We start from the raw sequence: 23,821 nt of genomic DNA, 5'->3' as shown, positions 1-23,821 counted from the left end.
CACCGTTCTGGGCCTCCACAATAGACCTGCCTCCGCGCTGCGCAGCGAGGAGACCCAAAGGCGATGTGGCAGAGCGGTCCCCAGGGGGAGACGCCACCGTCCGTCCCCGGAGGGGCGAGAACAAGGGTTTTGTGCAGGGCTGCTTGCTCTGAGGAGAAAGAGCCCTGGAGAAAGGATCTCAACACAAGGACCGCCAGAACCCAGGCTCAACAGAGCTGGGCCAGTCCCTCTGATAGCCCGGCCACAAAGCTTCCCAAAGGAGACAAAAGCTGGGTCTTCGTCTGACCCAGGCTGTGGGAGGGAGGAAGAGGAGGGAAATCATTGCAGGGAAGATGCCCGGAGAGACACAGTATGGCCTGGCCTGAAGGAAGGAAGGCACAAGGCACCCCCTGGGAGCAAACGTTTTATTGTCCGCCTGGTGGAGCTGCGCGGGGGCTCCTTGCCCCAGGAGCCGCACACCTCCTCAGGACCAAACGCTGCCCAAAGCTCCCCAACGTGCTCGCCACAATCTCTCGAGCCACCAGTCCCAATTCCTCCCATCGCTCCGCAGGAGAAGTGTCCAAAGGCTCTGCCTCTCTGGCACTGGCAAACAACCTCCCGCCGACCCCATGGGGAGCCCTCCTGAAGACGTGGAGGGGCTGATCCAGCGCCTTCCCCCATCCAGCACTTCCCCGACCACGGTCTCAGCCTCCTCTTTAAGCTCCTGCTCTTCGGCCAGCGTAGCCCGCAGCAGCGTAGGCTGGATGCTGTTGGGTACGTATTCTCCGGCACGCTTCTGAGACTAAACTGAGGAGCAGCTTGGCATGAGGGGATGGTCAGGCATGAGGGGATGGTGAGGAAGAGCCGCTTAAGACAGGACTGAAGTGTAATGTGTTGGGATTCTTAACTTTTGGGGGTAGGTATGTATTAAGCTGCCCCCCCTTTAAGGGGGCTCGTCCCCATGCCCACTGCGTTCCCGTTGCCATGGCCCGTGTTCCATCTGTAACTGCCAGTCCCTGGCGACGGGCACAACGCATCCCCTCTGCCCTGTGCCCGACAGCCCTTCTCTCCTGCTCCCCACACAGCCCTGCTCTCCTGCTCCTCACAGCTCCTACCCTCCACCCAGCCCTTCCCTTCCCATCCCACCTGCTCCATTACCTTTCCCCTAGCGTTGTGATAATGAAGGCGACGAAGAACAAGAGGCTTGCGCTGGCAGAGGTACGTCCCTGCTCCCCGGAGGTGGGCACCCAGCAGTGGTCGGGGGGCCGAGACCTTGTCTTGCCCTCTCCCCCCACCCCTGCAAGGCCAAGGGCTGGCAGAAGCCCTTCTGGGCTGCTCATGCCCTGCTGGGATGCAGCATCCCTGCGCCGGGGGGACACGTCCCCACACACAGCCCAGGCAGCCCCGGGCTGGTGCCGCAGGGATGCTCGCCGGGAGCAGGCGGGTGCTGGCCGGAGCCTGAGCCGGTGCCTGCGCTGCCCCTTTCCAGGCTGGAGCCGTGGGAGCTGAGCCCTGCCAGCGGAGCAGCGCCGAGCCCAAAGGCCACCTGCACCGAGTAAGGAGCTTCGGGGCGCCCAGGCAGGCGCAGGGCCGGGGTCTGTGCAGGGGGGGGCCCTTGGCCGGGCTGTGTGCTCAGGGCCCCATGGGGCAGGGAGCAGGGCCACTCACCCCTGCCCTCTCTGTTCCGCCAGATCCAGAAGACCATGCGAAACACCAAAATGATGAAGATACAGAAGTACAGGAGCCTCCAGCTGCAGGCACTGGGGCGCCAGTGCTGGTGGGTGCTGGTGGCCAAGGAGCTGCCCAGGTCCAGCCAGCTCCTGCTGGGGCTGTGGCCACAGCTCTCCCTGGCCGGCGAGAGGGGCAGGGGTGTGGAGAGCCCTGTCCCACGGGTCCACTCGGCTGCGCAGGGCAGGACCAATGCACTTTTCTGCTTGCCTCTTGTCTTAGGATGTTAGAACTTGCACTGGAGGCTGCGGACGAGGCTGCCAGGAATATAAACATAGAAGAAGAAATGGAGGTTGACAAGAAGGAGGAAGTGGAAGAGATGGAGGTGGATGTGGAGGAGGAGGAGGCGATGGATGTGGACGTGCCACCAGGAGGACAGGCACGTGCTCGCCATGCACTGCCCGCAGGGAGGGAGGGTCTCCTGCCACCGGGCTGGGGCTGGGGCTGGGGCTGGGGTGGGTGGTCCCCGCTGCAGGGACACGGCAGCCGCTGCCCTCGTGCTGGCGGCACAACCGCCCCCACCGCGCTGCCCTGAGCCGCCGTCCGCTTTGGGCCGGGATCGGTTCCTTAGGGCCGGGACAGGCAAGTGTAAGCCCGAGCCCAGGTGGGGCTCAGCGCTGGCAGCAGAGTCCCGCTGTCCCCAGCGTGTCCCAGGGCTGTGGCCATCGAATGCCCATCACGGTGAAGCCTGAAGTGAAGGAGCTGCTGCCGCTGAGCTGGCTCGGGAAGCCCCAGCTCTGCTGGGTGAGGCGCTGCTCGTTAGCCAAACGGCCGTGCCGCTTGCTTTTCTTCCAGGGGCAGCAGACGTGTGGCAGTTCAAAGCAACACACAAGAGCGACAAAGAGGAAGAGATGTATATAGTTATATTTCTACAGTTGGGTTTCTATAGGATTTATATAGTTGTCTTTCTACACTTAGTTGTATTTCTATAGTATTTATATAGTTGTATTTCTACAGTTGTATTTCTACCGTTGTGTTTTGTAGTTACTTGTGTTTTTGTCAGTAGTTGTAGGTAGTTGTGTTGTTGTTAATAAAGAGTTGTGTTCATGTTTTTCACACCCAAGTTCTCTTTGCCTTTGTTTGGGCACCCGCGGCGTTTGCAGAGTTGTGGTTCCAGTGTCTCGGGGATGGCGGGGCTGGAGGCGGCTGGGGGTGCTGGCACGGGCGCCCCGGGGGCAGGGGGTCCCTGTGCACAGATGGGATGCGGCTGACGGCAGGGACGGACCTGGGCACCAGCGGGGTTCGTGGGCTGCTGGAGAGTGGTGGCCCCAAGAGCAAAGGGGTCCCCAGCCAAGTGTGAGCTCTGCCATGACCGACCCCTGCCGTGATGCCATCAAAGCAGGCGGGAAACCTGCTGCTGGCCTTGCTGCTGGAGGGAAAGGAAAGGGAGGGATGGGGCACAAGCCAGGATGAGGCCGCAGAGCTGCAAAATGCAAACTGATCACCCGAGGACCATGACATCCTTGGGAATGGCTGGTACAAGGATGAGGGGAGAAGGTTTTGGAGCTGTAGGTGCTGATGTTTAAGGCTTTGAACCTCCCCACGCTCGGGTCTTTGCTTCTGGTTCTGCCTTGCTTTAGCCGGGGCCGTGCCCAGAGCTGAAGCCCGGAGCAGAGCCCTCCTTGCCCTCTGGCATTCCCGCTGCTGGCAGCGGCCCCGGGCCCTGGTCGCCACTCGGGGCGAGCCGTGGAGGGGGCAGCGCAGGCTGCGGGGGGCTTTGGGGAGAGGGAGCTGGTGCAGGGGTGCGGTGGGCGCAGGGTGTCCGGGTGCGGGGAGCCGTGGGTGCCGGCAGAGTGGCGAGGGGGGGCGATGCTGTGCGGGCCGGGGGTGCGGGATGCGGGGAGCCGCGGGGGGCCGGGGCTGCGGGCACGGGGCTGCCCCCGGGCGCTCGGGAGCCGCGGCCCCGCCCGCCCCCTCATTACCCGCGGCTCATTAGCCCCTCATTAGCGGCGGCCGGGGCGTGGTGCCCTCGCCGCGGAGGCGGGCGGGGAGTGCTGCCGGCCAGGGGGGTTGCGGGCGGCGGCGCCCTGCCGTGCTGCTCCTGTCCCTGGGTAAGGCTGCCCGGGCGGGGGCCGGGCTGCGGGGGGCCGGGGTGCGGAGGGGCCGCTTCCCGGGGTGCGGAGGCGGGGGCCGATGCGGGGTCCCCTCTCTCCGTGTGGCTCTGTCGGGGCTGTGCGTGTGTGTCCGGTGGGTGTCGGCTGGCGGAGCCGAGCTGTCCGTGCCCCCCCGGCTGTCAAGGCTCCCCTGGACACAGGGGCTTCAGCCAGGGACTCGCAGGTGTCCGGGCTGTCCCAGGGTCAGGCGCTGCAGGGAGCAGCCTGCACCCGGTCTCCAGTCGGATCCTGCTGCCCAAAGCAATCCTTCTCCCTTCCCCCCCGCATGCTGAGACCCTTCCTGCGAGATCCTTTGTCCTTGTGGCTTGAGTTGAGCTCACCCCTGCTGTTGGTGAGTTTGTAGCGAGTGCCCCAAGATGATGGTGTTGGGAGGGCATTAACTTTCTCAGAGCTGTAATAATCCTAGATGAGCTGGGTAACGAGGGTGGTGTTGGGTGGGTTTGGGGAAAGGCCTGCTTAAGAAGGAATAGAGTAGAAGGGGCAAGGTGGGGGGCAAGTGGGAAGTCAGTAATAAAATGTTTGCGGGGATGACTGGGGGCATCTTTTTGTGCCCAGGAGTGAGTTGTGGGGAGCGCAAAGGAGTTGCAAGGAACTGCAGGGAGCAATGAAGGGAAAGCCCCGGTGCCTTGGTTCGGAGGAAAGGTGCCAGGGCAAGGCGGGGGCTGAGTGCCCGGTGGGTCAGGCTTTCCAAGGTGCTGCCAAGCAGCCCGTGGGCTGGGAGGGGAAGGCATCGCCCTCAGCGGTGGGGTGGAGGCTGTGGGACGCGCTCCTTGGTGCCAGTCCCGCTGGCTGGCATGTGTCAGGGCTGAGGCGGGCGGGGGGGAACCAGGATGGGGCAGGGGGTGGCGGCAGGTGGGGGTCTCAACAACCCGGGACGAGGAGCCAGTGCCGCTGCCGAGGCAAGTGGAGGGTCCCCAGCCCTGCTGCGTGCCCCAGCCAAAATATGGAAGTTTGGTTGTTGCCAAAAGGGGAAAACGCTTCAGCAAAACTCTTTTGCTCAAGGAGAATGGAAAACATACTACTGCTCATTTTTTGAAAATGTTATTTATTTGGTGCATGCATTCTTCTGCCAGCAAACGTGCCGATGGGAGGTTGTCTGTGACCTGCTCTTTATTGCCCCTTCTCCACGGGACAGGCTGGCTCGGGATGAAAATTCTCTCTCGGCTGAGGCCCCAGAGATGCAGAATCCCCCCCAGGTTGGTGTCGGGAGTGGGGTTGCTGCCCACTGGCGGAAAGGAGGAGGTGAGGGAGGAGGAGAGATGAGCACTCTCACCGTTGGCTGGGGAAATGGTTTGTTTAGTTTTTGCTCACAGGTGCAGGAATGAAGAGTTTTGGTGCCACCGCAGCAGCCCTGGCCGGCAAAGGGCTGAGATAAGGGGCAGAGCCCTGACTGCGCTGCAGAGCCGGGGGTCCCAGGCTCATCCACCAGCGCAGCAGGAGCTTTGCTTCACCAGGTTCAGTTCTCCTGACCCTGCTCTGCACAGGCTGCTCGCTCCCACGGGCTGCTCAGGGGAGGGGTTTAAGGCTGCAGAAGGTGGGTTTGCTCCGAGTCCTGCCAAACGGCAGAGAGCTGCTGATTCCTGGGTGTAGTGTCCCCTGACAGGAGAGGTCAAGAAGGGGACCCTTTCCACTGCACAAGGAATGCAGAAAGTGTAGGCAGCCCTACAGGGAGGCCCCAAGGCTCCTTGTGCCCATCGGCCGTTACTGGGAACCACTGAAAAGAGTCTGTCTCCATCCTCTTTAAACCCACCCTTTAGATACTTGTCAACATTAATAAGGTCTCCCCTCAGCCTTCTCTTCTCCAGGCTAGAGAGTCCCAGCTCTCTCAGCCTTTCCTCATAAGGGAGATGCTCCAATGCCTCCATCGTCTTTCTTGCCCTTTGCTGGACTCTCTCCAGCAGTTCCCTGTCTCTCTTGAACTGGGGAGCCCAGAACTGGACACAGTATTCCAGTTGTGGCCTCACCAGTGCGGAGTAGAGGGGGAGAATGACCTCCCTGGACCTGCTGGCCACACTCTTCCCTATGCAGCCCAGAATTCCGTTGGCCGCCTTGGCGACAAGGGCACATTGCTTGCTCATGGATAATTTACTGTCTACCAAGACCCCCAGATCCTTTTCTTCAGAGCTGCTTTCCAGCAGGTCCACCCCTACCTCTACTGGTGCCTGACATTCTTCCTCCCCAGGTGCAGGACCCTACACTTGTCCTTGTTGAACCTCATTAGTTTTTTCTCTGCCCAGCTCTCCAGCCTGTCTAGGTCAAGCTGGATGGCAGCACGGCCCTCTGGGGTGTCAGCCACCCCACCCGCTTTGGTGTCATCGCGAACTTGCTGAGCATACGCTCTGTCCCCTCGTCCAGGCCCTTGATGAATACGTTAAACAATACTGGTCCAAGGATTGACCCCTGGGGGACACCACTGGTTACAGGCCTCCAGCTCGACCCTGCTCCATTAATGACGACCCTCTGAGTCCTGTCACACAGCCAGCTCTCAATCCACCTCACTGTCCCCTCGTCTAGTCCACACTTCCTCAGTTTCCTAAGGAGGATGTTATGAGAGACAGTGTCAAAAGCCTTGCTGAAGCCAAGGTAGACGACATCCGCTGCTCTGCCCTCATCCAGCCAACCAGTTATAACATCATAGAGGGCTCTGAGATTGGTCAAGCATGATTTACCCTTGGGAAATCCACGTTGACCACTTCTAATAACTTCCTGCTCCTGAACGTGCGTGGATATGACACCCAGAACAAGTCGCTCCGCTACCTTCCCAGGGCCGGAGGTGAGACTAACTGGTCTGTAGTTCCCCGAGTGCTCCTTCCTGCCCTTCTTGAAGACTGGAGTGATATTGGCCTTCCTCCAGTCCTCAGGCCCCTCTCCTCTTCTCCATGACCTTTCAAAGATGATGGAGAGTGGCCAAGCAATAACATCTGCCAGCTCTCTCAGCACTCGCGGGTGCATCTCGTCAGGGCCCATGGACTTATGGATGTCCAGTTTGGCCGAGTGGTCTCTAACCTGATCTTCCCCTACTGGGGAAAACTCTTCCTCTCTCCAGACCGCCCCCCTTGCCTCCAGGGCCTGGGATTCGTGCAGGTCGGCTTTAGCAGTGAAGGCTGAAGCAAAGAAGGCATTCGGTAGCTCTGCCTTCTCTGTGTCTTCCACCACTAGGGCGCCCATCTCATTCGTTAGTGGGCCTGCGTTTTCCCTAGTCTTCCTTTTGCTGTTGATATACTGAAAGAACCTCTTGTTCTCTTTAACCGTGGTGGCCAAGACGAGTTCTGCTTGAGCTTTGGCCCTTCTGATTTTCGCCCTGCATAGCTTTACTACGTCTTGGTATTTTTCATAAGTAGCCAACCCCCTTTTCCAAGGATCATAAACTTTCTATTTTTTTTTACCTGATGGCCAGCCTAAGCTCTCTATTTAGCCAGGCTGGTCTTCTTCCCTGTCTGCTTGTTTTCTGGGACTTGGGGATGGCCTTCTCCTGAGCTTTTAGGAGTTCCTCCTTGAAGTAAGACCAGCCTTCCTGGGCACCTTTGCCCTTCTGGACTGTCCCCCAGTGGACACTCTCAACCATGCTCCTAAGCAGGCCAAAGTTCGCCCTTCGGAAATCTTCGGGAACCGCTCTCGGGAAACGTCTAAATTCTCCCTGGCACCCTCAGAGACACCCCACTCCCACAAGGAGTCAGACAAGGAGTCAGACAGCCGAAGGTGGGGGGGTTGAGGTAGGAGGCAGCTTTCAACCAGTTTTTCAACACGTTTAAGGCACGCAAGTCTATGAAACGTGCAGATCAGTCCGACTGCTTTTATACTGGCTACTTTTGCGGGGCAAATCTTTGCCTAGTCCCTCTGAAATCATGACAAGGACTCATGGATGCATTTCAGGAATAAAGCTCCCAAGTTAATGGTCTTTTACGACTAGAAAGGAAGCAGCTGTTCTGGCCAAACTTGGCTTTGGTTGTATCTTTAAATCACAGCGGGCTGACAAATGGCATGACCTGGTTAGAGGAAAGAGCCTCTCCCCAGGGAAGGTTCCGGCGACTCAAGCCTTTAAGCCTAAACGTGCCCCTTACTGCAGGCACTTTGTGTGTGTTCATGCATACCTGAGAAATATATTGTAGCTGACTTATCGGTTACAAGTTGTAGGAAGTGGCCCTTGGCTACGTGACCCTCTCCTCTACCCTTTCTACCTGTTATGGCTCACCCTTGCTCTTCGATACAAACCAGAAAGGATTCTGGCAAAGTGTTGCAGTCTAACAGGAATACTGTCCTGACTTCTCCTTTCCAAAACATGATCTCCTGACTCCCTTTTCTGGGAGACAGCGTCATTCTGTGTGTCAGCATAAAGGGAATTTGTTGGTTTGTGTCACTTGGATGTAGCTTTCTGTTGTTGAAGCTGAAAGGCTAAACTAAGGCAAGAGCTGAATGAGGGGGAGGTACGAGGATTTCTCCCGTTGTCGCGGGAGTGTGGTGATAGTGCTCTCGCTGCTGTGTCCCTTGGCAGCCTTTCTCTATTCACAGGTTGTGGCATTGCAAGTTTAATGCCTGGGGACAAGAAGTATTTAAAATGTTGCGTAACGGGTCCTGTATCAGTCACAACGTACTGACTGGGTCTACTTTAGACCCAGGATGCAGCAGCAGCCGGCCCGCTCAGGCTTTCGTGCTTCCCGGGGTGACACAGGGGACGCCCGCACCGTGATGGAAGGGGAAGGATGAGCACTCTCACTAGGGAACTAATTCTCTTTTGTTTGCTTGCAAGTGCCCGACTTAAGGGCTGTAAGTTATGCAAGCTCATGACTTGAGTGGCGAATAAGTGAATTCCCAGGACAGAGGAGGCTGGGGGGCAAAGGGGGCTGAGCCCCGTTTGTCGTGTTTCCTCCTGAGCCCATGAAATAGCGCTTTATTCCCGGGGTCCCTTGCCCTGGAACTCGGAAGCTTTCCCTCCCGCCCCGGCTTCCCCGTTCCCTGCTGGCGGCCCGGGCCCTTCGCGCCGCCCGTCGGGGAGGACAAGGTCCGGGAGCTCCCCCCGGGCACGTCGGGGTTTCGCCCCGGGCCGGGCCCCCCGCTCCCGCGGCAGCCCAGGCCGAAGCCGGAGCCTCCGGCAGAGGCTCCGGCGCTGCCGCCGCCTTCCCCGGGCGACGGCCCGTCCCCGCGGCCCCGGCTCTCGCCCGCCGTCTCGGGGACCCCCCGACACGCGGCTCGCGGGGACCGTTTCCCCCCGCTCCCGCCCCCAGCGTCGGCCGGGGCCGGTAACGGTCTCCGAGCGGAGCCGGCCGGAGCGAACCGCGGCCGGAGCGGCCTCTTCCCCCGCGGCAGCCCCGCAGCCCGCAGGAAAGCGCCGCCGCAGAGCGGCCCCGAGCGAGCCCGTCCCTCCCGCCCCGCGGCTCCCGGCGGCGCCCGTCAGGCGGCGGAGCCCGGCCGGCGAGCGGGGGCATGGCGGCGCCGGGCCCGGCCTCCCTGCAGCGCCGGCTGCGGAGCTCGCAGGAGGCGCGGCACCGGCAAGCGGTGCTGGTGCGGAAGCTGCAGGCGAAGGTGAGGAGCGGGGGCGCCTGCCCGGGGGGAGCTCCCCGAGGCCGGGCCGGGGTGCCCGCGCCGTCGGCGGACGGACTCGGCGGCGGAGCCCTCGGGGGGCGAAGGCGCGGCCCCGGCGGGGTCCTGCCCGGGCCCTGCCCTGCGCTGCCGCGGGCGGGACGGCGCCGAGCCCGAAGCTCGGGGGAGGGAGGGAGGGAGGGAGGCCCCGGGAGCCGCCCCGCCCGTCCCGTCCCGTCCCGTCCGCGGTCACCCCCGAGCCGCTCGCCGGGGCTTGGCCGGGCTCGGGGGAAGCGAAGCTTCCCGGTCCCGAAGGGACTCGGTGTTGTAGCGGCAGCGCCGTGGCGCGGGCTGAGCTCGGGCTGCGGAGAGCGAGAGAAAAGCCGGTGCCGGAGGAGCCGGGTCCGTCCCCGGCTGCAGTCGCTCATCTTCATGCCGTGTCTGCGCCCAGGTCCTGCAGTACCGGACCCGCTGCCGAGAGCTGGAGCAGCAGCTGGAAGCAGGAGCGGTGAGTGCGCAGGGCGCGAACTGAAGAGAGCGGCCGGAGCGTTCGGGAGCGAAAAAGCTCCCCGAGCCATGGCAGGGGAAAGCAAGATTGTGCTCGCGGAGGGTTTCAAGAAGCGCTGCGAGTTTGCCCGCCCGTGTTCTGCCCAGTTGCCGCTCTTAGAGCAGCCAGCAGTCCCAGAAATGCAGGATTGGAGTTGTGTGCGGGAGTGCTTTATTGGCGGGGAACGTTTTGTCCTGGGTCTCGGGCGAGGGCTTTGCTGCCTGTTCTAGGGCTGTCTCTGAAATGGAATGGGTGGACAGACAGTGTTTTGGAAGGCGAGAATGCTGGCGTCGGCCAGAGAGAGCTGTCTCTGTGCTTTTCGTTCTGCTTCCCGGCTAAAGCAGATCTAGGAAAGAAAGGGTGGGAGCGTAGGAGAGCATTCCTGGGCTTCAGGTGGAAGAATTGGACTAACTATTTGCTTTCTTCTTCAGGGATGCCTCCCAGGCAGGTGGGAAGGCACAGAGGCCCTGGAGAAAGCCCTGCTTCAGGTGAAAGAGGAGCAGCAAAGGTACAAGGAAGAAGCGTTCCCTCCTACTCAGTATCCTGGATGCTCACGGCAGGGAGGGAAAACCTGTCAGTGGTAGTCAGTCTCCGCAAGGGAAGTGTTGGGGCAAGCCCTTTGGAAAGGAGAGAGGTGCACCACCTGTTCTGTGGGGCAGTAATAGTGGTGTGTGCGGAATGCTTCTGTTTGGAGCGGGGCGTTCCTGTGGGTGAGCTCCAAGGGTCCCTTTCCAGCCTAAACGCTGCCCTGGTGCAGTAGGTGAGGGACTGGGGGCAACGCTAGAGAAAGGTGATGCGTCCAGTGATGAGGCAGCACGAAGGGGAGGCCCAGCCGTGGGCATCGTCCGAGTTGAAGAGGAAGGAGAAACCCAACCTGTAGGTGGAAATGGAAGGCTTAAAGCAAGGAGAAGCAAATGAGTTGGCCATCAGCGAGAGATCTTAGTTCACCCTAGAAAGCGCTTTTCCTGCCTCTCAGTTTGAGAAGAAAGTCAGTGTTGGGGGAGCCGGGAAATCCCGGGGATGGTGCTTGTGGATAGGGGTTGTTCAGTGACCTCATGGCTGTTCCTCCCTTTCCAAGGTGCGAGGATCTGGCCGAAGCGAACAGTCTGCTGCGGGAGCACCTGGAGAAAGCGGAAGAGGTGAATTCAGCCCTCAAAGAAGATGTTGGAAAGCTGACGGTGGATTGGATGAGGGCGCGGGAGGAGCTGGAAGCGAAGGAGCGCGAATGGCGCCAGGAACGTGAGGTGAGGCTCAGCTGCGGGAATGTCAGAGGTGGTGCCAGCGTGGCATGAGAACGCATTTTGTTTCTGGCCCAGAGAACTTGCTGTGAGAAGGTTGTGGCTCTGCTGAGGATGTGTTGGTGTTGACGAGCAGAAGAGAGGGGTTGTCGCGGATGGAGCGATAGACTTCACCCCTAAGAGAGAAGCAGCAATATATTTATTGATATAAACCAATGATTTGACCAAGTCGACAGTAGATGCGACAGTTTTAAGGGGGTGCTATAGCAAGGTCCACTTGTTTTTTTCCTGCACAGAGGACGGGGTCAGAGAGAGCTGTCAGGGAGACCCTCCCGTTGAGTCAAGGTTCAGAAAGGACCCCTGGCTTTCTAAAGGCCTTCTGAGAGAGGAGTCGGGTGCGGCTGGACCCAATCCTAGTCGCAGACTTGGTCAATGGTTTATGGCTAAAGGATTCTATGTGCACAATCAATGCTTTCTATCACAGAATGTCAAAGTTCAGCATGCTATAAACCAATTTAGCGAGGATCTGTTGCAGCCCGGAATCTCTTAACCTGGAGGAGTAATCCTGAGCAGCGTCCCTGCTCACGGGGAGATCCTGGCCGCAGCCCGCTGCCGAGCAGGAGAGCTCCAAATGCCCTTGGGCTCTTGACTATTTATGGGGGGAAGATGACGACTTCCAGTCGAATTTGCACATTGACCACAGTACCAGGATTGCGGTGAGGTGGGCGCATTGCTCACGTCACCCCTTGGCTGTTGTGGTGTTATGCGTCTCCCTGAGACCCCCTGTGAGCCCCGGATGCCGCCATCGCGACGAGATGCACCCATGCTGACCTCCAGGGGTGGTTATCGCTTGGGCAGGGTTATGGGAGCCAAAGATCAAGTTGGTGCGTGGGAGGGGGAGCTCAGCGTGGCAGGGGTGGGAGGTGGAGGAGTGTCTGCAAATCGTGGTGATGGAAGAGGCCCACCTGCTGTGGCCGTGCTGCTCGGTCCTAAAGGCAAATGCTTGCTGCTGCTGGACGCTGTAGGGCAGTGACACAGGAGCGCTCGTCTTTTTGATGGTTCTTAAATCTCCGTCTAGAGCCGTGAGAGCAGAGAGGTCTGTGTGTTTTGAGATTCAGAGTAGCCAAGGGAAGGACAAGACAGGCCTCCGTCACCGCTAGCAAATGGGACAGTGGTCTTGGAGGGGCTTGTCTTTGTCTTCCTCCACCAAGAGTGTGAGACAGCTCTGCAAGGCGAGGTGCTGACTCAGGGTCAGCTTGCTTTGCTGATGTCCCCTCCCGCAGGAGAAGGGTGGATGTTGCCTTCTTTGAAGGCAGGTGGCAGGTCTGCTGGGGCTGCTTCTGCGGTGCCTCTTCAGTCCTTGGTGCCCTCTCGGAATAGTTATTCAAGGAGAGCTGGCGATGGTGGTTGTGCTCTCTGCCAGCGGAAAGACTCGTACAGTGATGGCGGAGGCTGAACTGGCATTTCTTTTTGTCTTTGCATCTTTAGCTCTATGAGAACTACTTCAGGGGTGACCGTGACCGTCTGCTCGGGCTGTGGCATCAGATGGTCACCTTCCGCCGTCATTTCCTGGAAATGAAGGCTGCCACGAACCGGTGAGTAGAAGTTGAGGCCCCATCTCTTGCAGCAAAAATGTACCTTCCCTTCACACCTCTCTGAGGTTCCTTTCTCAGAGTTGCCTTCTACACAAACAAGAGCAGCGTAGCCGTGATAGTGTCTGCTGCTGGTGTCAGCAAGCGATTTCAAACTCTGGGTTACTGTCAGCCGTTTATCTTCCTGGATTATGAACCTTCCTTAATGCGTCGAGCGTGCCTTGGTTCTTGTGTTCTTTGTGCTTTTTCTGTTACGCCGTTTTAGGCTTATTCTTCCTCCACCTTCCTGAAAAGTTTATTATGTGGCTGTTGTCGTGAGCCTCTGAGCAGTTGCTCGCCAAGGTGTGTCCTGACCCCAGAGTGTCAGGGGAATGATTTGTCCCCAGCCGAGATGTCATCTTTCCTGCCAGCTTTTCCTCTTTGCGCGATTACGTGCGTGAGAAGCGAGTCAGCTGATAGAGCTGGTGGTGTGAACGTTGGCTCTTCCTTTGTTCTTCTGCAGAGATTTGTCAGAGCTGAAGGCAGAGCAAATGAGGCTTTCTGGGTCTGTAATGGCAAACTGCTCCCGTCTAAACTGCAGCGTGATGTCCTTCCAAGCCAAGGGGGAGCTGGAGAAGAAGGAGCTTCAGGACAGGTAAAGGTGTTTTAAACTTTGCTGTTACCACCATTCTCTTCTGGGGCTGCCTCTTGCGTTCATAGATGGGCTGTGTTCGCATTGCAAACACGCCCGTTCTGCACAGCCTTGTTTCTGTCCCGAGTCAAACGGTTGCCTTCAACAGAAAGGACGGCAAAAATCGTCTGACTGCCAGAAGCTCCTCTGGGTAAGACCAGACTGGCAAAGAGGTGGCGTATTCCAGTGCTTTTGCTGTGAACTGGTTCTTGGTGAGCAAGCGAGAGCAGCCTAAAGAGAGCTCTGTCTCTGGTCCAGCCCTTTTGCTCCCCGGGGCGGTGCTAGAGGAGTTGGCAGAAATTTGCCCAGCACCATCCTAAGCACTGTAGCACCTCTGTGCTGACAGTTCCTTGCCAGACTGAGTGCAGAAGGCCTTTGGGGCAAGAGGGGCCATTTTGCAACATGCAGCGTATTAACCTGGACCCTCCTGTGATCCCGTGATCATTGGATTGGACATTCATAGCCGTCTCCCCAGAGAGCTTGCAGGGCCTTTGATTCATTCACTGCAGAAGGCAAAAGTAATTGTGGGAGTCGTAGTCTGGACTTTCAAAGTCTGTTTTAGCCCAAGAAGAACTTGTGCAAGGCTTGTATCCAACGTATGAAAGAGGAGAGAGAGAACTAAGAGGCAGGAAGCTGTTGCGAGTACCTGAACGTTTTGGAAACGTTCTGTGATGTCTGGAAGCTTGATTTACTTTCTCAATGACGAACGTTTCATCCATGAGAAAGAGTGATGCAGCTCTAGTCAGGAAATGCCGGTGGTGTTTAGGTGTAGGTACAAAGCCGTTGGAAGTCATTCCAACTGCCATAGCTGGGACACAGTATGTGCTCCTGGTTTTGGAAAGGAGAATGTTTTTACGTTGACAAGTTGTTTGTCTTTCCCCTTCTCACAGACTGAAGGACTTAGTGGCACTTGAAGACAAACACTGCTTGTTACAGCATGAGTTGTTAGTTGCGAGAGAGGCGCTGGAGGAATCGCACCTTGAGAGGGATGTGCTGAAGGAAGAGAAGCATGAGCTTAGAGTGGCCCTGGAGAAGGTATGGTCACCTTGTGGTAGCAAGACCAGCACAGATGCTTTTTTCGTGTCAGTAGACGCCAGGGAACGTGCTGTTCTCCTCCTTGGGAAATGGTGATGAGACCACGCAGGCTCTTTGGAGTAGTTTGTCCGCACGTGCTTATTGGGAGCGCTGACCTGGGAGTATGTCAGCGAGACGCAGGGGATGTGGAGTTGCTGCTCGAAGGCAGGGATTTCCCTGCCCTTGTTGTCATGTTGTTCTTTTGTCTCTTCAGGCCGAGCAGTCGGTGGCAGAGCTGACAGGGGCTCAGAATGAGCTGAGTGCTGAACTTGCCGATCTACGTGTTGCAACAGCAAACATGAGCTGTATCAATGAAGCTCTTGCTTTGGACAAAGTGCAACTGAACAAACTTGTGCTGCAGGTGAGCAGAGTTGCCAAAGGTCTTGGCAGGTGTTTGTCTCCAGCCGCTGCGTCTTCTCAGACTTCTTGCCTTCTGAGAGTGTGACTGACTGAATACGGAAGGGTTCCTTTTTCTGTCCAAGCCCAACCTTCATAGGAAGTCTAGCAAGAGCGCCACAGATGCTGTTTCTGGCAGGGGAAGACAGGGACAATCGTAGACTCGTAGAATTGTCTAGGTTGGAAGGGACCTTTAAAATCATTGAGTCCAAACACGAACCTAACACTGCCAAAACCCCACTAACCCATGTCCCTGAGCGCCACGTCTACCCGTCTTTGAAGACCGTGTTGCTCCCTTTCCATTCTCCTACTGTTGCTTAAATGCAGTGTCCTCCTTCTTCTTGGGAAATGGTGATGAGACCACGCAGGCTCTTTGGGGTAGTTTGTCCGCACGTGCTTATTGGGCGCGCTGAACTGGGAGTATGTCAGCGAGACGCAGGGGATGTGGATTTGCTGCTCTCCTCTTCTTCAGAGTAAGTCTTGCTGTATTTAATTTCCTCTGTGCTTCTGTGATTGCAGCTGGAGGAAGAGAATGACGCTCTCTTGTGTAAAGTGGATGAGATGGAGAGAGCAAAGATCTCTGCCCAGGAGAAGCTGAGCTTGTGTAAAAGAACAACCAAAGAGCTCTGTGCAGAGAAAGCCCACCTGGAGCAGCTGCTGAAGAAAGCAGAGGAGCAACAAGAGGAGCTGCGGGTAGAGCTGGGGGTCCTGGCAGAGGAGAAGGAAGAAGCCCAAGAGAAACTCCTTGAGGTGAGACCAAAGACCTGGTGCTTCTGGGTGGGCATGTGGCTGCTTGGCTGGGTGAAGCTGTGCGTGTTGGCCTCCTTTTTGGCTTCTGGTAAGTTGCAGAGAGAGGACTGCATCCACGACTCTACTGTTCTCCCAGGTGGCAAAAGCAGCAAACTGTGTAGCTCTGGAGCCTTTGTCTGGGGCAAAAGCCAGGGCTGCACGCAAGGACTCTCACTGCATTTTGTCCCGCTTTCAGGTTTCCCGCCAGCAAGAGTCGTCTCGCAGTGGCCTGGAGCAGTTGCGCCAGGAGTCCTCTCGCCAAGGGCACGCACTGGCCGAGGTGTGCGCAGAGAAGGAATTGCTGGTGCGGGAGAAGGCTGCCCTGGAGGTGCGACTGGCAGCCATGGAGCGGGAGAGACAAGGCCTTTCGGAGCAGCTGGCAGAGGCCAGGTAAGGGCAGGGAGGAGACCCTGGGCAGGACGTTCTTTAATGTCTGTAGTGGTAAAGGTGACAATGGTTACATGGGGATTGATTGCATCCTCTGTGCTTTTCACATGTTTTCGCTTCCATGGACAGAAAACGGAAGAATTTCAAGCAAAAAAAACCAAAGTCTACCTTGATTTGAAGGTTATTTTTCTGACAGCTGAAGCTGGCAAAGCTCTCCTGAGCGTTGAGCTCATGTTTATGCCCCCTTACATGTTCCTCTGTGACGTCCACAGCCAGCCGAGTGGGCTCTCAATGGAGCCATGATTAAACCACACATAATTAAACTAAGCTAACTCGTGTTAGTATGGTGCAGGAGCTAGAGCTGGTGACACCAGCAGCAGGGAAACCTCTCTTGAATTGTCGCCAGCCTTCAGGGGTTCCTGCCCATCACTGATGTCTGTTAAAATGGACATAGTTACTTTGGCCTGCCAGAGACTGGTGTAATCGGGACTGTGTGCTTGTTCTCCTCCTTGAAGATACACCCTCCGTTGTCCATCCAAGTTTTGCTTGCTGGCAGAGGCTTGGTGGGCGCAGCTACCCGTGTGTTGTGGATCAGACCCCAGCAAGTGAAGATTTGGCTATTGCAGTCCAATTTGGCTGGGCTTTCTGTGCCCTGCCAGGTGACACGGGAAGCCTGGCCATTCCCTCGCAGGGGCCCGCATTGCTATTTTAAAGGGCAGAAATAGGCTCTCTGTGCAGGAGTTTCCACGCGAGCCTTTTTCCGTAGGCAGGGGTAGGGATCTTGCACCACTTCTTCCTGGAACAACTCCCTGTTGGGTGTCAGGAGCAAGCAGCTCCTTTCTCTCTGTATTCACGCTTTGCAGGTCAGGGAAGGAGACCGTGGAATGCAGCCTGTTGGAGGCTCAGCAGCACTTGTCTGAGCTGGAGATCACCAGGAGTCATCTTGAAACCCAGCTTCACGCGGTGGCGCAGGCCAAGGAGGTGATCCAAGGTGAGAGCCTCCCGTTTCTGGTGACCCCATGCCCGGGGAAGGTGGTATGAAAGCAGCTCTGTGTCCGCAGTGCTTCTGAGGAGTGAAGGAGCTGGAGACAGACCCCTCCTCCACGGAAACTCGAAGGGCGTAAGGTCAGTAAAGTCAGAGCCGCTGTTTGTGCAGCCTCTGACTCTTGCCATTTGTCGTGTTTGCAGGGGAAGTGAAGTGCCTTCAGTGGGAGCTGGAAGCAGAGAGGTCTCTCCTGAAGCAGGAACGGCAAAACATGGCGCAAGAGCTGCAGAAAGAAGAGCAGCATACCGACACCCTCAAAGTTCGGGAGGCCGACCACCAAGGGGAGATAAACAAGCTCCTGCAAGACGTGGTAGGAAACACTATGCTTCTGAATCCTTCAAGCAAGCTTTGTGGGCTGGCTTTAGGAGAAGAACAGGCTGAGCGTGTGAAATGGCAGCAGTGGTCTGTCCCGGGCGACACGGTGCCGGGCCAGGCAGCAGAGCCAGTGGCTCGTCCTTGAAGGAGCGTGGAGACCCCCAGGACTCTGGTGGGACAGTAAATGCAGGCACGGGTTGCGTGTGGACGTAAGAGGAGTTCAACAGAAGGTTGGGTGGTCCCCAGCCAAAGCATGGCAGCAAAGGGCTGGGATCTTAGCAGCCTCCCGCCCGCCATGGAGTAGACTCCTAACGCTGCTGCCAGCTGCAGGCGGGGGAACTTTGTTCCTTCCTTTCTGTCCTTTGGCGGCTGACAGAGGTATTGGAGCAGACGGAACAGGCCCCTTGTTCCTGGTACTGGCGTTCGCGGCCTGTCTTGTGAGGAGGGCACGAGGGTCTGGTCCCTTTCTGACCCTGCAGTCCGTCTGCACCTTTTCCTTGATGAAAAGGGAGCCGAGCTGTGAAAATGGAGGCTGTGAGCCTACGCTGTTCTGAGGAGCTTGGCTGAGACTTCATCAAATGACTGAATGGTTTGGGTTGGAAGAGACCTTAAAGATCTTCTAGTTCCTACCCCCATGCCAGTGGGACACCTCCCACTAGACCAGGTTGCTCCAAGCCCCGTCCAACCTGGCCTTGAACCCCTCCAGGGATGGGCCAGCCACAGCTTCTCTGGGCAACCTGGGCCAGGGGCTCACCGCTCGCACAGCAAAGAATTTCTTCCTAATATCTCATCTCAGTCTCCCTTCTTTCAGTCTAAAACCGTTCCCCCTGAGCCCCTTTAGGGACTGGAAGGGGCTCTAAGGTCTCCCCGGGGCCTTCTCTTCTCCAGGCCGAATCCCCCAACTCTCTCAGCCTGTCCTCACAGCAGAGGGGCTCCAGCCCTCGCAGCATCTCTGTGGCCTCCTCTGTCCCCGCTCCGACAGGTCCGTGTGCTGATATTCATGGCCCCAGAGCTGGAGGCAGCACTGCAGGGGTTCTCCCCAGAGCGGAGCAGAGGGGCAGAATCCCCTCCCTCGCTCTGCTGGCCACGCTACTGGGGATGCAGCCCAGGATACGGGGGGCTTTCTGGGCTGCAAGTGCACGTTGCTGGCTCTCATGGACCATCACCCCCAAGTCCTTCTGCTCAGGGCTCTCTCAATCCATTCTCTGCCCAGCCTGTGTTTGTGCTTGGGCCGAGAAGACAATGTTTGCTAGTAATTCACCATTCAGCTGCTCAAACGCTTTCTGTCAAGCCCAGAAGTAATGAAAGAACTACGCAGCTTGCCGTTAAAATTAATGCGAGTCCAAGAGCTGTGCGTGGGTGATTGGTTCTCTCCTATCTAGGCACGATTAAGCAATGTGTGGTGTCTGGGATTTGGCATGGAAAGGAAAGGGCACAGTTGACTAAGCGAATGTACTAAACGTAGCAGAATTTTGTAAGGATGGCTGAACAGCAGCGACGCTGATGGTGCTTAGAGGATGCTTTCAGAGATGGAGACTTCTGAGGTCCAGCTTTCCCAGGGTATTAGAGAGAATGGAAATGGTACCGTTGGCTGGTGAGGTTGAAGGCTTCATTGCGCTTTCAGGGTGTTCTTTTGGCGCAGGGATTTCTCCGAGGTGATGTGGAGGAGGGCCCCTGGGAAGGGAGAGTGTTGTTTTGGGCTGTGGACCGGGAGGAGGAGGAGAAGGGACGTAGCACTGTCCTTTCCTCCATGGTCGCTCTCCGCGATGTGTTGACTCTGGCCCTTCTCTCCTTTCTGTGGCACCACTCCCATCATCTGCTCTCTGAATGCCCAGCAGGCGATTGCAGAAGGGCAGCGGCTGTCCTGGCTCTCGGAGAAGAGACTCCTGTCGCAGCGGCTGGAACGTCTGCAGCGAGCAGTTGCAAGGCTGGACCGGGAGAAGACGGAGCTGAAGCAATACAGTGCTGAGCTCAGGAGGACTCTGGAGGAGGTAGACCAGGCTTTCGCTGCCTCTGCGCAGCATCACGGTCCTCTGGAAGACACCGCATTCCCAGAGGCAGCACTGTGGAGTCCTCGGCTTGTTTCCTTCCCTCTCCCACTGTGCCCTGTGGCCACACACTTTTGTCTTTTCTCTCTCTTCTGACACCCCGTTGCCTTCGCAAATGCACGTTCACTGCGGTACCACCCTTCTTGCCCCAGTGTCCCCGTACACACCCATTGGACACTCTTGTGTCAGGAACTCTTTCCTCCTGCTCGCTCTCTTCCGTGGGCTACTTGGAGTGCTTTTTGGCCCCAGCGTTCTGTGGTGCAATTCACAGTCCCTGAGCAGCCATCTCCTTGCCGTGATGCCCAGAGGTCCTTTTGCTCCTTGTTTGGTGGCAGGCTTCTGTGACCCTTTCTCCTATCCAACGTGCAGGTGGAACGTGAACGGAGGCGACTGAGGAGATATTGCAGAGGTCGTGCGCTGCCAGATGCAGGCGGATTTTCTGTCTCCGAGTCTGACCAGCACGAGATGCTGGCGTCTCAGCAGGTGAGACCAGGATCTTACTTGGTGGGAGGAGACTCTGGCCAGATGGAGGAACGATGGCAGCAGCCCCCCAGTATAGACCGGCTGAGGAGCAGGAAAGCTCTCATCCAAAGCCGCTGTGGCTGTGCTGGTGGGCACAGCTCTGCACGATGCTGTGGCCCGAGTTTTGTTTGGCCATGGGGAAGGGAGACGGGCAGGCAGTGGGAATACCCAGTCAGATGCGTCCCTTGGCCATGGCCAGACAGCATCGTTCCCCGAGGTCTGGTCTCTGTGGTGCCTGTGGGTCAGGCAGGGTGGGAGAGGGATTGGAGGAAACTCAGAAAACGGAATGGATGGGAAATAGAGAATAGTCTAAGGACGTTCCCCTTGAGCCTTGCTCGTCTTGTTGAGCTTTCCCATTTTCCCTTTTCACGCGCCAGCTGTCACGTTTTTAAGGCAGATGAGAACAGAAGAGTTCCTCAGTGCCTTGTGTCACCAGTAACTCTCCTGCTGAGGAAAAAGCCTGTGGCAGTAAGGTGGCAGTAGCCCCAGTCTCTCTCTTGGAAAGGGGAGTTGGGTGACTTAATCCTGTAGGAACCTCTCTCTCTCATATCCATGGGATGTCTCGGGGTTGTACGTGTGAATGGTAAGCCAGAGAGAAAGTCAACTTGTTGATAGTGTGAGGTGAGGCCAGGGTGACTCTGGGAACCTGCGACTTCCATTCCCCGAAGAGCAAGTGTTTGTCGGGGCTGGCGTTAGAGGGTGCGTCTTCCCCGAGAGCCGGTACCGTGGAGCTAGGGCTGGTCCTACCAGCGTGGGCTTGTCTGAGCTCGGCCTTTGGCCTCTTTCAGGTGTCCCTTCTGCAGACGCAGCTGGCGCAAGAGCGAAAATAGAAGCGGGACTGGATTGCGTGCTGTGCAAAGACCGGCCAGGAACTTCAAGACCTTGAAGGCCAAAGCTGCTGCTCCGATGGCAGAGACTCGGGAGCTGCGCTGAACCTTGTCCTGTCGCGGAGCAGCTGCAGCGTCGCAGGGTTCCCGTCTTGGGCCCTTCCCTGGACTGTGTTTGTTTTCCTGTGGGCAGGGGGGGTGCATTTGTTCTGTTTAGATTTTGCAGCATGTGCTAGTGATAGTGGGGTTTTATGTTTTTGTACTAAAAACCGTTTTGTACTATTTCTGAAGGGAAAAAGGGAGAGGGGTTTTTATGTTTTTGTACTAAAAACCATTTTGTACTATTTCTGAAGGTAAAAGGGAGAGGGGTTTTTATGTTTTTGTAATAAAAGCCATTTTGTATTGTTTCTGAAGGAAAAAGAGAGTGGGGTTTTTACCTTTTTTGTAATAAAATCATTTTGTACTGTTTCTGAAGGAAAAAGAGAGTGCTTGGTACATTCATGGGTCAGGAAAAGGTTAGAGTAGGGATGTCAAAAGAATATGGTTAAAAAGTTACAGGAGCGCTTTGTATAGAATTGTAGTAGAACTTTGATGGAACCTGCGCTGAACTCCTGAAATTAAACCTTAATTGGCCTAATTAGGGGGATCTCCCAAACCGTTCCAAACTTGGACTTGAATGCACGTGTGTGATGAGGGCTGGTAAGGGAACTGTAGCTCACTCATGGGCTGTATCTCATCACTGTGAACCTGGGACTGTCGGAAACGTGTGGTGTGCTGGCTGTTGTTAAACGCCCGGCACCCGATTCTGCAGAACTGAAATAAAGCCAAATATCTCGACTCAGTGTGTTGATTGGTTTTTGCCCAGCGGGTGAAGAACCCTGATTTAGGGCCATCTCCTCCTGCCCTGGTTTTTCCCATTCCCCGCCTGCAGCTCTCTTTGGGTGAGCCCTGGCACCGGCTGCTCGAACCTGCTCCGCTGCACCGTTCTGGGCCTCCACAATAGACCTGCCTCCGCGCTGCGCAGCGAGGAGACCCAAAGGCCATGTGGCAGAGCGGTCCCCAGGGGGAGACGCCACCGTCCGTCCCCGGAGGGGCGAGAACAAGGGTTTTGTGCAGGGCTGCTTGCTCTGAGGAGAAAGAGCCCTGGAGAAAGGATCTCAACACAAGGACCGCCAGAACCCAGGCTCAACAGAGCTGGGCCAGTCCCTCTGATAGCCCGGCCACAAAGCTTCCCAAAGGAGACAAAAGCTGGGTCTTCGTCTGACCCAGGCTGTGGGAGGGAGGAAGAGGAGGGAAATCATTGCAGGGAAGATGCCCGGACAGACACAGTATGGCCTGGCCTGAAGGAAGGAAGGCACAAGGCACCCCCTGGGAGCAAACGTTTTATTGTCCGCCTGGTGGAGCTGCGCGGGGGCTCCTTGCCCCAGGAGCCGCACACCTCCTCAGGACCAAACGCTGTCCAAAGCTCCCCAACGTGCTCGCCACAATCTCTCGAGCCACCAGTCCCAATTCCTCCCATCGCTCCGCAGGAGAAGTGTCCAAAGGCTCTGCCTCGCTGGCACTGGCAAACAACCTCCCGCTGACCCCATGGGGAGCCCTCCTGAAGACGTGGAGGGGCTGATCCAGCGCCTTCCCCCATCCAGCACTTCCCGGACCACGGTCTCAGCCTCCTCTTTAAGCTCCTGCTCTTCGGCCAGCGTAGCCCGCAGCAGCGTAGGCTGCATGCTGTTGGGCACGTATTCTCCGGCACGCTTCTGAGACTAAACTGAGGAGCAGCTTGGCATGAGGGGATGGTCAGGCATGAGGGGATGGTGAGGAAGAGCCGCTTAAGACAGGACTGAAGTGTAATGTGTTGGGATTCTTAACTTTGGGGGGTAGGTATGTATTAAGCTGGCCCCCCTTTAAGGGGGCTCGTCCCCATGCCCACTGCGTTCCCGTTGCCATGGCCCGTGTTCCATCTGTAACTGCCAGTCCCTGGCGACGGGCACAACGCATCCCCTCTGCCCTGTGCCCGACAGCCCTTCTCTCCTGCTCCCCACACAGCCCTGCTCTCCTGCTCCTCACAGCTCCTACCCTCCACCCAGCCCTTCCCTTCCCATCCCACCTGCTCCATTACCTTTCCCCTAGCGTTGTGATAATGAAGGCGACGAAGACCAAGAGGCTTGCGCTGGCAGAGGTACGTCCCTGCTCCCCGGAGGTGGGCACCCAGCAGTGGTCGGGGGGCCGAGACCTTGTCTTGCCCTCTCCCCCCACCCCTGCAAGGCCAGGGGCTGGCAGAAGCCCTTCTGGGCTGCTCATGCCCTGCTGGGATGCAGCATCCCTGCGCCGGGGGGACACGTCCCCACACACAGCCCAGGCTGCCCTGGGCTGGTGCCGCAGGGATGCTTGCCGGGAGCAGGCAGGTGCTGGCCGGAGCCTGAGCCGGTGCCTGCGCTGCCCCTTTCCAGGCTGGAGCCGTGGGAGCTGAGCCCTGCCAGCGGAGCAGCGCCGAGCCCAAAGGCCACCTGCACCGAGTAAGGAGCTTCGGGGCGCCCAGGCAGGCGCAGGGCCGGGGTCTGTGCAGTGGGGGGCCCTTGGCCGGGCTGTGTGCTCAGAGCCCCATGGGGCAGGGAGCAGGGCCACTCACCCCTGCCCTCTCTGTTCCGCCAGATCCAGAAGACCATGCGAAACACCAAAATGATGAAGATGCAGAAGAACAGGAGCCTCCAGCTGCAGGCACTGGGGCGCCAGTGCTGGTGGGTGCTGGTGGCCAAGGAGCTGCCCAGGTCCAGCCAGCTCCTGCTGGGGCTGTGGCCACGGCTCTCCCTGGCCAGCGAGAGGGGCAGGGGTGTGGAGAGCCCTGTCCCACGGGTCCACTCGGCTGGGCAGGGCAGGACCAATGCACTTTTCTGCTTGCCTCTTGTCTTAGGATGTTAGAACTTGCACTGGAGGCTGCGGATGAGGCTGCCAGGAATATAAACATAGAAGAAGAAATGGAGGTTGACAAGAAGGAGGAAGTGGAAGAGATGGAGGTGGATGTGGAGGAGGAGGAGG

At 57.6% G+C, this 23,821-nt stretch overlaps 1 protein-coding gene across 1 annotated transcript; it reads left to right on the top strand.

Moving 5' to 3' along the window:
* The first annotated feature begins 1,158 nt into the window (after positions 1-1,158).
* Positions 1,159-21,605, top strand: LOC141750098 (uncharacterized). The gene is made up of 17 exons (XM_074604680.1): positions 1,159-1,197; positions 1,671-1,736; positions 6,561-6,594; positions 7,370-7,520; positions 9,511-9,846; positions 10,964-11,129; positions 12,612-12,718; positions 13,218-13,349; positions 14,276-14,420; positions 14,674-14,820; positions 15,375-15,605; positions 15,841-16,034; positions 16,895-17,022; positions 17,220-17,386; positions 19,227-19,382; positions 19,809-19,922; positions 20,750-21,605. The coding sequence occupies exons 1-17, from the start codon at positions 1,159-1,161 to the stop codon at positions 20,789-20,791; spliced, it is 2,355 nt and encodes a 784-aa protein (XP_074460781.1). The 3' UTR covers positions 20,792-21,605.
* Positions 21,606-23,821: the final 2,216 nt, after the last annotated feature.

Source organism: Larus michahellis, chromosome 12 (assembly GCF_964199755.1).
Source record: "Larus michahellis chromosome 12, bLarMic1.1, whole genome shotgun sequence".
NCBI lineage: Eukaryota > Metazoa > Chordata > Aves > Charadriiformes > Laridae > Larus > Larus michahellis.
Note: the sequence above shows the minus strand (reverse complement) of the source record. Positions and strands in the feature narration are given on the sequence as shown.

What these genes read in the sequence shown, in the direction of transcription:
- LOC141750098 (XM_074604680.1), top strand. Translation starts at nt 1,159, where the DNA reads ATGAAGGCGACGAAGAACAAGAGGCTTGCGCTGGCAGAG. An exon ending in ATGAAGGCTGCCACGAACCG is followed by an intron (nt 12,719 to 13,217) that starts GTGAGTAGAAGT and finishes GTTCTTCTGCAG; the next exon opens with AGATTTGTCAGAGCTGAAGG. An exon ending in ACAAGCTCCTGCAAGACGTG is followed by an intron (nt 17,387 to 19,226) that starts GTAGGAAACACT and finishes CTGAATGCCCAG; the next exon opens with CAGGCGATTGCAGAAGGGCA.